The sequence below is a fragment of the Mustela erminea genome, chromosome 2 (genome assembly GCF_009829155.1).
Source record: "Mustela erminea isolate mMusErm1 chromosome 2, mMusErm1.Pri, whole genome shotgun sequence".
Lineage (NCBI taxonomy): Eukaryota > Metazoa > Chordata > Mammalia > Carnivora > Mustelidae > Mustela > Mustela erminea.
In genome coordinates, this window is record NC_045615.1 from 20,329,778 (window position 1) to 20,345,709 (window position 15,932).

Genomic DNA, 15,932 nt, shown 5'->3' on the forward strand with positions numbered 1-15,932 from the left:
TATATAAAGTAAGTTAGAGAAATTAAGCTAGAAAAAAATAAACTGGAGAAAAGAAAATATTAAGAAAATCATAAGGAAGACAAAATACACAGTATTGTACTATATTTATATATATAAAATGCACATATAAGTGGATCTACACAGTTCAGACCTGTGTTGTTCAAGGTTCAACTATATATATCAGCTAAAAGTATCATAAAATACGGTTCTACACAGTATAATGTAATATTGTAAGAAATATATATTTAGTCTTTGTCCCTGATTCCTAGCATGGAGCTCCTAATATAATACAATAAATTAACATTTGGGTTTTGTCCCTGGTTCCATAAACAGCTCTAGAGAGTTAAAGGTCAAAGGAACATCTTTTGTTATAATATTTGTTTTTGCTTTTGTTTTTGTATTTGTCCCCAGTTCCTGAAATAGGTCTGGAATGATAAAGGTGAAGGGATCATCTTTTGTCATTCATAACAAGACCCTTTCAATTATACTGGAGTTTATGTTAATGAGGTGACTTTCGGAAAGCCCTTAAGGGTGGGGTCTGGTTGCCAGGGGAGCCAACCACATGGTTAGAGGATTGAAACTTTCAGCCCCATCCTCTGATCTTTGAAGTGTTAATCAGTAATGGCCAATGATTAATCAATCATATCTATATTGTGAAGTCTCCATACAAACCCCAGGATTTGAAAGGATTTGGAGAGCTTCTGGGTTGGTGAATGCACAGAGGTGCTGGGAAGGTGATGCACCCAGGGAGGGCCTGGAAGTTTGGGCCCCCTCTCCCATATCTTGCCAATGTATCTCTTCTACTTGGCTGCTTATCTCTATCTTGTATTGCATTTTTCATAATAAACTGGCAATGTAAATACCTTACCCTGAGTTCCAGGAGCTGATATAGCAAATTTTTGATGTTAAGGAAGAGGGGTCGTGGGAATCCCCAGTATGTAACCAAGTCAGTCAGAGTGTAAGCGACACTCTGGGATTTGTTGGCATTTGTGGTGGGAACCAGTCTTGTGAAATGGTCCCTTCATCTGGGATCTGTGCTAATTCCTGGCAGTTAGTGTCAGAGTTGAGTGAAATTGTAAGACACCCAGTCTACTGAGAACTGGAGAATTGCTTGGTGTGTAAAATATCATGTGTTTGGTGTCAGAAGTGGTGTGAGTAGAGGAAACAGAAGTCTTCTTTCCAGAGGTAGTTTGCTTTACCTCTGTAAAGGAAACTATTTTAAATGGTACAATATGAGAGTCTTCACTGCTTATAGTCCTTTCATCTATGTTGAAAAAGCTTCCTGAAATTTTAATATTTTTCCCGTATTTATTCAGCATAGATTTCCTTAAGTTTAAAATGATTTTCTCATTAGATATAACCAAATTTTGATTCTATAATAACACTCTTCCTTGTGGAATAGTGGATAAAAGGAAAATTTTACAATTTGTTCTAAGAATAATTGTTGATATTTCTAAGCATTTGAGATGTATTATTATTTTCATGAATTTAGATGAGTTAGATTAAATTTGTGGTAATACACTGCAATACAAAATCCAATCTAAACATAGTCATAGATTTATTATAATTTTATCTGTATTACTTGTAACATACTCCTATTACAGTTATCGAAGATAAAGGTGACATGATAGATCTCTTCTTGCTTTGTTGATGAGTCCAAAGCTGGTTTAAGTCTCATTTTTTTGATTATCTGGAAATCTGAAACAAATAAATTACAAAATTTAATTTTACATTGAGGCAGAAAGTAAAAAAAATTCACTTGAAAGACATTTAGTTATTTTGTAATTTTCAGATGTAGCTTAAAAGATAAAAAAACACTTAATATTATGTGATATTTAAATCTGTGATTTTTTTAAGATAGTGTTTCAGTATTATCAAGTACTAGATGAAATTATTCTTCTTATGTTTGGAGAAATAGTTTATATGTAGCCTCTTGTTTAATTTGCATGCAACAGAAACTTTTTACTTGATTTACCATACCTACTATTTTCTTCTTCCAAATTCTCTGGGTCTTGACTTAAACTTTCCACTGTGCATTTTCTAGGTTCTCCTACAGGGAAAAAGATGTATAAATTCAATTGTTTGTCACTAATACAATTTACAGTTTACAATTTACTGGGAATTGTTTTCAGAGGTATCTACCCTTATCATCTGTATGACAGAACTGTATGGATCACTTGTGTCACCAAGGCAGAGTATATTGGTCAAAGATGGCCATGATATCTCCTACTTTACATGTTCCTCAGCAGTATGAACTTGTCACTCCCCCACCCAGAGGTGGAATCTAATTCACCTTCTGTTGAACCCGTGCTAGGCTTAAGACTCTTGTATTCATTAGGATGCGGTGAGAGTGGTTACATGATTTTTGAAGCAAGGTGAGAAAAAGCTGTGCAGCTTCCTTCTACACTTGATCTTAGCCAAAAGGCTGAGAAGTGATTGTATAGCCTCCTTCTGGTTCTCTTGGGGTGCTTGCTTTGGAGGGAGCAAGTCACCATATAATAAGCCCTACCACCCTGCCATTCTGGAGAGGTCCCATAGACGATGCTCCAGTTGACAGTTCTAGCTGAGTCTAGAGTTCCAGCCATCCCTCTAAGGCTCCTGTCTATGAGGGAAGCTGTCTTGGAATCTCAGACTAGTCACCTGTCAACTGACTATCACTACTGGGTGACCTCAACTGGTGTCTAGCATTCAAACCATGCTTGAATTCCTAACCCACAGAATTCTTGTGATACATATAAAATGGTAACAGCAATAGCTACCTTTTTTTTTTTAAAGATTTTATTTATTTATTTGGCAGACAGAGATCACAAGTAGGCAGAGAGGCAGGCAGAGAGAGAGAAGGAGGAAGAAGGCTCCCCGCCAAGCAGAGAGCCCGACGCGGGGCTTGATCCCAGGACCCTAGGATCACGACCTGAGCCGAAGGCAGAGGCTTTAACCCACTGAGCCACCCAGGTGCCCCCAATAGCTACCTTTTGAGGGATAAAATGATTTGTTAAGACAATACTTGGAAGAAAAATGAATTTAGAGAGCAATATAAAGTATCCAAATAATTATATCAGATATGGGAAGTTTATACGTATAAATAGGCATGTTAATTTTGTACTTAAGTTTCATATCTGTCCTTTTAACTTTCAAGTTGAATCCAGTGGGATTAATCTAATAATATTCTCTTTATTCTTGCTTATCACAGGCCTCAGTCTCCAGATTCCCCTTCATTTCCTATATTTTATTTTCTGCAAAGCTCTGTATTTTGTCCCCATCTCCTGCCATAACTCCTGAAACATTTCCTCTGTATTCTTATTCCATTTTCCAAAATTCCCATTACTTTCTTGCTCTAACAGAAACGTGGCTGTGCTCAGAGGACACCTCCAACCCAGTAGCCTATTTTGCTTTTCTTTTTGTCAGTCTTGCTATCATTGGGCCTGGAGATGGATAGGTGTCCTGCTTACACCCTACCATTTCCCTCCAGGACATTCACTTTCTTTCCTTCTCTTCCTAAAACTTAGTCATCAGTTTATACACTCAACTATCGTGATTTACCTACAACAAGGCTCATTCTCCGTTGATTTTTTATCATTGGCTCATTGTACTTTACTACCACTTTCTTCATTTTGCAATTTAAATGTCCATGCAGAAGATTCTTCACCCTGGATCTCAATTCCTTGAGTGCTGTTCTTCTAGCTCTGGTCCCACACCCTACTGTAGCCATTGATTCTTGTGGATAAACTTAGACCCTGTCATTAGCAATAACTTCAAGCCCCCCTCAAATTCAGTTGCCAACATTCAAAGACTTGTCTTCTAGCTTTATCTTTCTAGCTCACTCCTTCTAGTTCCCTAACACCAGCAATTCATCTCCTTCCCTGGGACTCCCAGTCCTGCCACATTTTCATTGTTCCTCCCCATTTTGATCCCCCTCTCCCTTACTTAACTTAAATTCTATGGCCCTTCTCTCCCTTGCCTAAAGCCTGACCTCATGGCCCTTTTCCCACTTCACCATATTCACTTGACAAAACTATAATCCTAGATAAATCCAGCTGTCTCCTTATTCCTATCCTGTACTATATACCTCAGTGTGACAGGAAAAACCAAGCCTCACTTTAAATTCATAGCCATAGACATTAAATAGCCATCCTATTAAACATTCCTGGTCTATTCATTCTTCTGCCACAGATGGTTATTTAGCGCTTTCTATTTTCCCAAACCTCTAATCCTGCCCATGGATCATTGTTTTCAGCTGATGATGTATTTCCTGGTTTCATGAAGGAAGTAAAAGATAGAAAAAACCTTCCACAAGCTCCGTATTAATAGTTAATTTCCTACTTGTTTTTGTTCTATATGCTCTGTCTTACCTATGCTCCCATCTAAGGCTAACCCCAGATTTCACCATTTCTTGCCCACAAAAGACATGGCTCCAGTAATTCTTTCTGCCTCCCACTTACCAGAGTCCCTCCTCTCCCCCACCATTAGATCTCCCTTATCAGCAAATAAATATTTAGTTGTACCCACATGACTAAATTCTCACCATTGAATGTAAACAAAGTAACACACACTGCTTCTGGGTCTGAGTGTTAGACATTGGGCATTTATTCCTTCTTAAATTTTCCCTTTTCCTCAATCTTGGACAATAGAACCGTTACCCCGATGATTCAGTTTCTAATGTGTAGATAATGACAACACCCTATGGAGTGGTTTTGTCCCACGGTGGCTTTTGGAAATGTCTGGAGAACTTACTCATTGTTACGACTCGTAGGTGGAAATGCTACTGGCATCCATGGGGTAGAGGCCAAGGGTGCTTCTAAATATCCTGCAGTGACCATGACAGCTGTACCCCAGCCCTCTCACCGTCAAAAAAATAATTCAGTTCAAAATTTCAATAGTGCAATTTTGAGAAACCCGGCTCCAGGGGATGGTGGAGCAACAGAGCACAAGATCATGGTCCCCTAAATGCCTGTGGAGCTACCTTGTGTATGCAGACTGCTCACTTAAGGAAGAAACAAATTTGTGTATTCTTAAGCTACTGTACCTTGGGGACTCTTTGAAACAGGAGCTTAGCCTTTACCTTAAGTGACATCATTCTTTTAGGTAAGGAACTACCTTGGGTTTTCTTAGTTTAATATTTGTCATTGTATGACAATATATAGAACATCCTACATCCTAATACCAATTTAGTACTGTGTAATGTCTTAAACTCAGCATTCCCTTTGGTTTGGCAAGATGTAACAATATCTTTTTTTTTTTTAAAGATTTTTATTTATATATTTGACAGACAGAGATCGCAGGCAGGCAGAGAGGCAGGCAGAGAGAGAGGAGGAAGCAGGCTCCCCGCGGAGCAGAGAGCCCTATGCGGGGCTCTATCCCAGGACCCCGGGATCACGACCTGAGCCGAAGACAGAGGCTTTAACCCACTGAGGCACCCAGGCACCCCAAGATGTAACAATATTTCTTAACCTGGGAAAGTCTTTTCTGGATTTTCCAAGTTTAAAATTACGCCTGGTTTGTCTCAAATAATTGTTTTGCATTCATTCTCCAGATGCTGAGGAAAGGTGATTTTTATTGGGCCAATTTCCCAAGTGGGTTCTTTGGGAAGAATAGCTGTATCTGTAGCTATTCTTTTACCAAACTTAGGCCACAGTTGCTTGTTTAAATAAAAGACAGTCACACTCTCTCTGTGCTGGGAAGCCTTAGCAATGATTCATTTATACCCAGGAACACCTGAGCTCACCATTCAGGTGTTCTGATACTTCTATTCATTTGCAACAAGGAGAGCACCACGGAACTGTTTGTTCTTGGTTACACTATTGCAAAAGCACTCATTTTGATTCCTAACCTAGGTTTTGTACTGTGGGTTTGACTTAGAATGTGATTTGTGATGTTTGATCTGTAGGACTTCAAGGAAGCTGGATAATTGGGACCATTACCACTCCGACAAGGAGACCAGAATCAATACAAATTTGAGAGTATGACATTTGCTTATACTGTCTACCATTTCAGTGGAAAGAGGCACTTTTCTGTTGCTAATAGTAGACTCTCCAGTGCTAGATTCCCTCAGGTGGACAACAAAAGAATCTTATTTATACCCCCACTTAGCCTACACTGTACCAAAGAACCACAGAGTAAGTCAGCAAATGCTGAATTGCAATCAATCTACGATCCCATCACTTCCCTTGAAAACAATGGAGTGTAATTTTCATATAATACAGTACTATATACAAATGTGATTTTAAAAATGTATTGGTAGAGGAATGTGAATTAAAATGGAGGAGACACTGACTAGCACTTTTGAGAATGAGAAGGTAAATGAGTTTTTATAATTTTGGCATGCAAAACATTTTTAGTGGCCTTATTCTAGAAAAGGGTAAATAATAACTCATACATAAAGGTTGTATCAGAGTTTATAGACTAGACCCCTGGTAATGGATTCAACCTTTCCACAACAAATCAAAAGTATTGTTGTATGCTCACATGAATATACAGTAGTCATTACCTTAAATTTAAAACTCACTATAAGCAGCAAGCACATAGAGCAGGATATGAAGGCTGTATTGTATCAGTGTGGTCTGCAGAGAATTTCTTCCTATGGTTTTTGCCTTGTTGAAATATATGTTGCAGTTCAAAGCTAAAGGGATTACTTCTGAATAGTCATCACGGAGGTTGATTACGTTCGTATATCATATTTAGCTGGACCCTGCAGGCTATTATTCCATTAGCTATGCTGGTCCTGCGATTGTCAAAAAGTTGATCACCTAATGTTAAAAGATTGTGCTTTCTGTTGACCTTATCAAAATGACTCAAAAGGTTTTGTTAAAAAATAAAACTCAGATTGTGTTTTATGAAAGTGATTAAGAATAAATACTATGCATAAAAATGATCAATATCTTATGGGTGATCTTAGCATTACACCATTATTGAGGATAAAATGATATTTTGCTTTAGTATTTCAGCACATTTTACCTAAAGCCATAGGTTTAACTTTAGTGGAAATAGTTCTTTCTTGCTGATAGTAGAGAGTATCAGAAACTGATTTCTGAAAAAATCAGTGTCTCCCTTCCTTCCTCCTTTCATGTATTCAAGTCATATAAAATTAACACCATAGAAGTAAGCTCAGTATAGCAATATTAACACAATAGTACATTTACAATGGCCTAATTACAACATGGTTTTATAAGGCAACTCTAAAGGCGGCCGGTTAGCTCAGCTGGTTAGACCGTGGTGCTATAAGGCAGCTCTAACTAAGGAGAGAAGTGTTTTGTTTGGAGAAAATATGTTGAGAAATGGAAAGTTTGTCATTTACACTTGATAGTCAGAAAATCACTTCAGTTAAGCATCTGACTCTTGATTTTGGCTCAGGCCATGATCTTAGGTCTTGAGATGAAGCCCCACATTGGGCTCCATGCTGGGTGTGGAACTTGCTTAAGATTCTCTCTTCCTCTCCCATTCCCTCCTGGCTTGCATAAGCACATTCTCTCTCTCTCTCTCTCCCTGTCTCTCAAAAAAAAAAAAAAAGAAAGAAAGAAAGAAAGAAAGAAAGAAAGAAAGAAAGAAAGAAAATTACTTCAAATTATATATATTTTACTATATTAGATTTTACTAGATTTTATTTATTTATTTGACAGAGAGAGAGCACAGCAGGAAGGGAACAGCAGGCAGAGGGAGCAGGAGAAGCAGGCTCCCCGCTGAGAAAGGAGCCTGACATGGGGCTCCATCCCAGGACCTTAGGATCATGACCCGAGCCCAAGGCAGATGTTTAACCTACTGAAGTGCCCCTCAAATAATATTTTAACTGTTCTTTCTTTAAACAACAGTTATGTAGTTTCACTTATTTAGTAACAGTTGAAAATTTTTAAAGAAATGAGCTAAATATATATTATAAACCCTGAATCCCATTACCAATATAAGACATATTTCAATAAGCTTGAATTTTAACCTATGTTATTGTGAATTATTTACAGATTAAGTAAGCAAATGAAAGTGTTTCCTTGACAAAGATATTGACAGGTATGGCTTTATGATTTAAAATGCTCCATATAAAATTTTCATTAGAATCACATTACAAAAGCTGTCTTTGGGGAACAAAGAGGATTTTGAAGCTATCTCAATGAACAGCTAGTTTTTGAAATATGTTCCTAGAAATGGTGAGGGACTGGCACAGAGTCATGTCTCCTTTTTGGCATGGTCTTCTTTGTAACTGATGGTGTGTAAAATGGCTGGTCAGGGATACAGCCTGTGGTCCTGGAGCACAGCCAGACACTAATTTCAGCCTCATTAGCATTGTTCTTTAATCAACTGAACTTTTCAGCGAGTGGAAGTTTCCTAATATTTCTTATACTTGCTTGCCTTTAGCCACCCCAGTTGATACAATAGAGAAGGAGAAGGTATCAGTCAGGAGGAAACAGATGGCACGTTCAACTTGGATTTTGAAGAGACTTTAATGAAGGGAATACTTGAGCTGAGGGCACGGCTAAGGAACTGACAAGGGATGCTGAGGCACCCACTGCCTCACAACAGAGGGATGCCATGCTGTTATCTTCCTGGGAGCTGAAAAGTAAAGGGGAAGAGGATGTTGGTATTGACCCTGAGTGAGAAATGGAGATTCAGAAACAGGGTCTTCCTATAGAAGTGACAAGCAGCAGCTGTAGAGTGTCACAGCTATAAGGACTGAGCTGAAGTCAGGGACAGAGGAATCCTTCCCTGACCTCTCCACCTTCCTAACCTCTGATCTCCTGCCGGTGATGCCCTTTGGGTAAATCCAAACCAGGAAGCCAGAAGGCAAATGAACCTGTGACATGCAGTCCGAGATCAGTTTTCTGGGACACAGAACAGACAAAGTGGGAGGATGGATCTTGGGTGTGTGTGTGAAAGAACACATCTCAGTTTTTGACCCTTAAGAGAATATGCCCAGGGGTGCCTGGGTATTTCAGTTAGTTAAGAATTTGACTTCAGCTCAGGTCATGATCTCAGGGTCCTGGGATCAAGCCCCATGTTGGGCTTCCTGCTCAGCTGGAGGTAGGTCTGCTTGTCATTCTGTCCCTCCTCCTCTCTCTCTCTCGTGCTCTCTCTCTCTCTCAAATAAATAAATAAAATCTTTAAAAAAATCAATTAGTGAAACTGAAGACAGAGTAGCAGAAACTACCCAAAATAAAACAAAGAAAGGCAAAGAGTTAAAAAGATAAGTAGAATATCATTGGTTGTAGGACTGCTTCAGGAAGTCTGTTATTACAAAGGTTACTGGAGTCTGGAAGAAGAAGGGTAGAAAAATATTTTAAGAAATTACAACTGAAAGTTTTTCTAAACTTGGTGAACACCACAAACCCATAGATCTAAGAAGTTCAACAAATTCTAAGCTCAAAAAACATAAGAGTACTGAAAGAAAAATAACCCATCAAGTCCAGAATTCTATACCCAATAAAAATATGTTTCATCAATGAAGACAAAATGAAGACCTCAAAGACAGGCAAGTGGAAGCAACTCTTCAACAGCAGATTGCACTACAGAAAATGATGAAGTCTTCAGGCAGAAGGGAAATGACAACAGATGGAAATCTGGATCTATACTAAGGTATGAAGAGTTAGAAAAGGCAAGGAAGTGGGTAAATATAAAAGTTTTTTAAAAAAATTATTAGATTCTTTCAAATGACATGTGACTGAAAAAAATAATATATTATGTGATTTATAATATATATAAAAATATAATATATGTAAAAGTATAATGTATGTAAAAGTATAATGTATGACAGCAATAGCACAAAGGCTGGGTGGGGGGAGAAACAGAAGTATGTTACTATATGGTTCTTATACTATGTGTTAAATGGTGTACTGTCACCTGAAGGTCTGATAAATCAAAGATGTGAGCTGGTCATTACTATTTTTCTTCTGGTTGTGGATTTTTAAAATTGTTCTAATATATACAAAATAATTTTTTTTTCATTTTAACCATTTTTAAGTGTGTAATTCAGTGGCATTAAATATATTCACAGTGTTGTGAAAACATTACTATTATCCATTTCAAGAATATTTCAACATCCTGAACAGAAACTCAGTATCTATTAAACAATTCCCCATCCTTCCCACCCTGCAGCTCTTGGTAACCTCTGTTCTACTTTCTGTCTATAAATTTGCCTAGTCTCAGTACATCATATAAGTGGAATCAAACAGTATTTGTCCTTTTTTTTGCCTGGCTTATTTTACTTAGCATAATATTTTCAAGATTCATTTATGTTGTAACTTCTATCAGAATCTTATTCTTTTTTTAAGGCTGAATAATACTTCATTATATGTATATACTATATTTTGTTTGTCTGTTCCTTTGATGAGCATTGGGTTGCTTACAGCTTTTACTATTGTCAATAATGCTATGAACACTGGCATACAAGAATGTGTTTAAGTCCTTGCTTTTAATTTATTTGGCTACATACCTAGAAGTGGAATTGCTGGATCATATGGTAATTCTATGTTTAACTTTTTGAGGAACTACCAAACTGCATCTGCACCATTTTATTTTTACATTTCCACAAACAATGCACAAGAGTTCTAATTTCTCCAGGTCTTGGCCAACATTTTTAATTTTCTATTATTTTGATAATAGTCATCCTAATGAGTGTGAAGTGATGACTGATTTTGGTTTTGATTTGCATTTCTCTAATAACTAGTGATGTGGAACATCTTTTCATGAGCTGATTGTCCATTTACATATCTTATTTGGTGTAATGTGTATTGAAATCCTTTGCCCAATTTTTAACTGGTTTGTTTGTTTTTGTTGATTTATTCTTTATATATCCTAGATAATCAACCCTTATCAGATACAAGATTTGCAGATAGTTTCTCTGTATTTTTCACTTTTTTGATAGTGTCCTTTAAAGTATAAATGTTTAAAATTTTGATGTATTTCAATTTATCATTTCTTTTTTTGTCTATACTCTTGGGTGTCAAATCCAAGAGATTATTGCCAAATCCAATGTTGTGAAGGCTGTCCATTATGTTTTCTTCCAAGTGATTTATAGGTTTAGCTCCAATATTTAGATCTTTGATCTAGTTTGTATTAATTTTTGTATATAGAAAAGGTATATACAAAGGTAGGGGTCCAATTTCATTCTTTTCTTTTGCATGTGGATATCTAATTTTCTCAACCCCATATGTTGAAAAGACTATTCTTTCCCCACTGAATAGTCTTTGGACTCTTGTCCCAAGTCAATTTACCATATACATATGAAGGTTTATTTCTGATTTGTCAGTTATATCCCATTAGTTTATGTGTCTGACCTTTATGCCTGTACCATTCTGATATGAGTACTGTAGCTTCAAAGTCAATTTTGAAATAAGGAAGTGTAAATCCTCCAACTTTGTTCTTCTTTTAAAAGATTATTTTGGCTATTCAGGGTACCTTTCAATTTAATACGAACTCAAAGATTGCTTTTTCCATTCCTGCAAAAAGCCTGTTGGAATTTTGATAGGGATTGCATAGAATTTGTAGATCACTCTAGGTAGTAACACCTTGTTAATATCAAGTCTTCCAATTTATGAACGTAGCCTGTGTTTCCATTTATTTATGTCTTTTTAAATTTGTTTCATCAATGTTTTATAGTTTTCACTGTTTAAGTGTTTCACTTCCTTGTTAAATTTGTTCCCAGATATTTTATTCTTTTGGATGCTATTGTAAATGGAATTTTTTCTTAATTTCCTTTCAGATTTTTCATTGCTGGTTTCTAGAAACAAAGCTGTATTTATGTGTGGGTCATGAAATCCTGCAACTTTGCCATGCTTGTCTATTAGTTATAGTAATTTTTTGGTTTGTTAAAAAATTCTTTGGATTTTCTATATTTAGAATCATGTCATCTGCAAGTAGGGATAGTTTTGCTTTTTCATTTCCAATTTAGGTATCTTTTTTTGCCACTTACTCTGACTAGAACTTCCAGTCTCATCCCACTTTTACATCATTTTGATCAGGTTTCAAAGTCCTGTGAAAAAAGATCCAATTTGCCTTATTGAGATTATGTGCCCATCCCCTACCCCCTTAATTAGGGTATTTTGATAACTAAAATGTATACATGGAGAAGGAGTTATTCTACTGGATAAAACTGTGGCGCTGTTACCAAAGAATGGGGAGATGGATGCTCAGTAGCCAATAAACAAGCAAGCAAGTGTTGGCTCCAAGGCCCTATATAGTCACAATTAGTTGTGGCAAATCCAAGACTAGAATCCAGGCCCTGTGCTTTATAGGCCTATATTCTTGTCCAATAAGCTAGCAGTTCTTTGGTACATTTTAATCACAAATTAATTTTCTCAGAATGCTCAGTTCAATAGCTTTGAATTTTCAGTGTTACCACGGACACAGTTTAACTTCTTCTTATTACTATTGAGGTAAAATTATTATATAACATTATATTAGCTTCAGGTGTACACCATAACAATTTGACATTTGCATACATTACAAAAGATCACCACAATAAGTCTAGTTACCATTTTCACCATATAACTGACCCCCTTGCCCCTTTTTGCACACTCTAAACCCTCTCTCCCTCTGATAACCACCAATCTGTCCTTCGTATCTATGAATTTTGTTTTGTTTTTGGATCCCACATATAAGTGAAATCATACAATATTTATCTTTCTTTAACTTATTTCACCTCGCATAATACCCTCAGAGTCTATCCATGATGTTGCATATGGCAAGATTGCCTCTTTGTAATGACTGAGTAGTATCCCACTGTGTATATATACCATATCTTATCCGTTCATCCATTGATGGACACTTTCACATGTTGGCTATTATAAGCAGTGTTGCAATGAACATAGGGGTTCAGGTATCTCTTCAATTCAGTGCTTTCATTTTCTTCAGATAAAAATCCAGAACTGGATTATATAGCAATTCTATTTTTAATTTTTGGAGGAAACTCCATACTGTTTTCCATAGTGTTTGTATCTATTTATATTCCCACCAACAGTGCATAATGGTTCCCTTTTCTCTATAACCTCTCCAACACAAGTTATTTCTTGTCTTTTTCATAATAGCCATTCTTATAAGTGTGAGATGATACCTTATTGTGGTTTTGATTTGAAATTCCTTAATGATTATTGACATCGAGCATCTTTTTATGTGCCATGGGCCACCTGTATGTCTTCTTTGGAAAAATGTCAATTCAGATTCTCTGCCCATTTTTTAATCTGATTTTTGTTGTTATTGAGTTGTGATATATATTGAATATTAGTCTCTTACTGGATATATGATTTGCAAATATCTTCTCCAATTAAGAAGGTTGCCTTTGTATTTTGTTTCTGGTTTCCTGAGCTATGGTTTGATGTAGTCCCATTTATTTTGCTTTGGTGGCACATTGCTTTTGGACTCAGATCCAAAAATATACTGCTAGATGTCAAGGAACTTACCATCTATGTTTTCTTCTGGGGATTTTATCGTTTCTGGTGTTACATTCAAGACTTTAATCCATTTTGAGTTAATTTTTTTTATGGTGTAAGAAAGTGGTTCAGTTTCATTCTTTTGCATGTGGTTGTCCAGTTTTCCCAACAGTGTTTATTCAGGAGACAGTTCTTTCCCTATTGTATATCCTTGTCTCCTTTGTCATGAATTAATTGACTATATATACATAGGTTTATTTGGGGGTTCTCCATATATTTCATTAATTTGTGTGTCTGTTTTTAATACCAATACCACACTGTTTTGATTGTTACAGTTTTGTTGTATAGTTTGAAATCAAGAAGCCTGATACCTCCAGCTTTTTGTTTTTGTTTTTGTTTTCTTTAAGATTTTATTTATTTATTTGAGAGAGAGACCCAGCAAGAGAGCACAAGTAGGGGTAGGGGAGGGGCAGAGGGAGAGGGAGAAACAGATTCCTTGCTGAGTAGGAAGCCCAATATGGGGCTTGATCCCAGGACTCTGGGATCATGACCTGAGCTGAAGGCAGATGCTTAACCGACTGAGCCATCCAGGTGCCTGGCTTTGTTCTTTCTTTTTCTATTTGGGGTCTTCTGTGGTTCCATACAAATTTTGTAATTATTTTTTATAGTTCTGCAAAAAATGCCATAGAGATTATATTGAATTTGTAGAATTTTCGGGGTAGTATGGACATTTTAGGAATATTTACTCTTTTAATCCATGAGCACAGAATATCTTTCCATTTATTTATGTTTTCTTCAATTTCTTTTCTCAGGGTTTTATAGTGTTAAGTATACAGTTTTCACCTTCTTGGTTAAATTTATTCCTAGGTATTTTATTCTTTTTGATGTCATTGTAAGTGGGATTGTTTTTTAAAATTTATTTTTCTGATAATTCATTAGGTTATAGAAATATAACTGAATTCTACATGTTGATTTGTATCTTGCAACTTTACTGAATTCATTTATAGTTCTGATAGTTTTTTGGCAGAGTCTTCAGAGTTTTCTAATATACAGAATCATGTCATCTGAAAATAGTGACAATTTTACTTCTCCTTTACTATTTGGATGCCCTTTAATTCTTTTTCTTTCCTACTTGTTGTGTTTGAGGCTTCTAGTACTATGTTGAATAAGAGTGGAGAGAGTGGGTATCTTTGCCTTGTTCCTGATAGAGAGGAAAAGCTTTCAGCTTTTCACCATTTCATCTTACTGTGGATTTGTCATATATAGGCTTTATTATGTTGAGGTATGTTCCCTTTATCCCCACTTTGTTGAGTTTTTATCATGAATGGATGCTGAATTTAGCACAAATTTTTTTTCTGCATCTCTTGAGATGATCATATAACTTAATGTGTTATATTACAGTGATTGACAAACAGATGTTGAACCATCCTTGTAACTCCAAGAATAAATCCCAAATGTTCATGGTGTATAATCCTTTTAATATATTGTTGAATTTGGTTTGCTAGTATTTTGTTGAGGATTTTTGCATCTATGTTCATCAGAGATATTAGCCTACAATTTTCCTTGTGGTGTCCTTGTCTGGTTTTGGTATCAGGGTAATGCTGGCTTCATAAGATGAGTTTGGAAGTGTTCCCTCTTCTTTTAAGTTTTTGGAAGCACTTGAGAAGGATAGGTATTTTATCTTCACAAATGTTTTGTAGAATTCACTAGTGAAGCTGTGTGTTCTTGGACTTTTGTTTGTTAGGCTTTGATTACTGGTTCAATCTCTTTACTAGTAATTGGTTAATTCAGATTTTCTTTTTCTTCTTGATTCAATATTGGCAGGTTGTATGTTTTAGCAATTTATCCATTTCTTCTGTATTGTCCAGTTTGTTGTCATAAAATTATTCACAGTTGTCCCTTATGATCTTTTGTATTTCTGTGGTATCAGTTATAACTTTTCCTCTTTCATTTCTGAATTTATTTATTTGAGCCTTTTTTCCCCCTTGGTGAATCAAGCTAAAGTTTTGTCAATTTTGTTTATCTTTTCAAAGAAGCACCTTTTAGTTTCTTGACCTTTTATGTATTTTTAAAGTTTCTATTTCATTTATTTCTGTTCTGATCTTTATTATTTCCTACCTTCTACTAACTTTGGGTTTTGTTCTTTTGTTTTTTTTTTTAAGCTCCTTTAAGTGCAAGGTGTAATATTTTCCCAGATATTTCTGTTTCTTTGTGTTTGTTTGTTTGTTTGTTTTAGGTAGGCTTGTATTGATACGAATTTCCCTGTTAGAACTGCTTTTGCCAAATCTCAGATTTTGGATTGCTATAGTTCCATTTTCCTTTGTCTCAAGGTATCTTTTTGATTTCCCTTTTGGTTTCTTTGTTGACCCACTGGTTGTTCAGTAGTAATGTTATTTAATGTCCACGTATTTGTGATTTTTCCAGTTTTCTTTTGTAAATGATTTCTAGTTTCATACCACTGTAGTCAGAAAGATACTTGATATGATTTCAATTTTCTTAAATTTATTGAGACATGTTGTTTTGTGGCCTAACATGTGTTCTGTCCTGAAGAATGTTCCATGTATGCCTGTGAATAATGTATACCTT

General features: G+C 36.0%; 1 protein-coding gene across 6 annotated transcripts in view; it reads right to left on the reverse strand.

The window, feature by feature from the left end:
* Positions 1–1,215: 1,215 nt before the first annotated feature.
* Positions 1,216–15,932, reverse strand: part of TTC29 (tetratricopeptide repeat domain 29) — a 236,286-nt gene continuing 221,569 nt past the window's right edge. For all 6 annotated transcript variants that reach the window (XM_032332464.1, XM_032332460.1, XM_032332461.1 and 3 more), the window contains 2 exons: positions 1,981–2,050; positions 1,216–1,698 (listed from right to left, as the gene is read on the reverse strand). In XM_032332464.1, the coding sequence (XP_032188355.1) occupies positions 1,668–1,698; positions 1,981–2,050 (101 nt within the window). In that variant the 3' untranslated portion in view covers positions 1,216–1,667. The remainder of the gene's footprint in view (positions 1,699–1,980; positions 2,051–15,932) is intronic.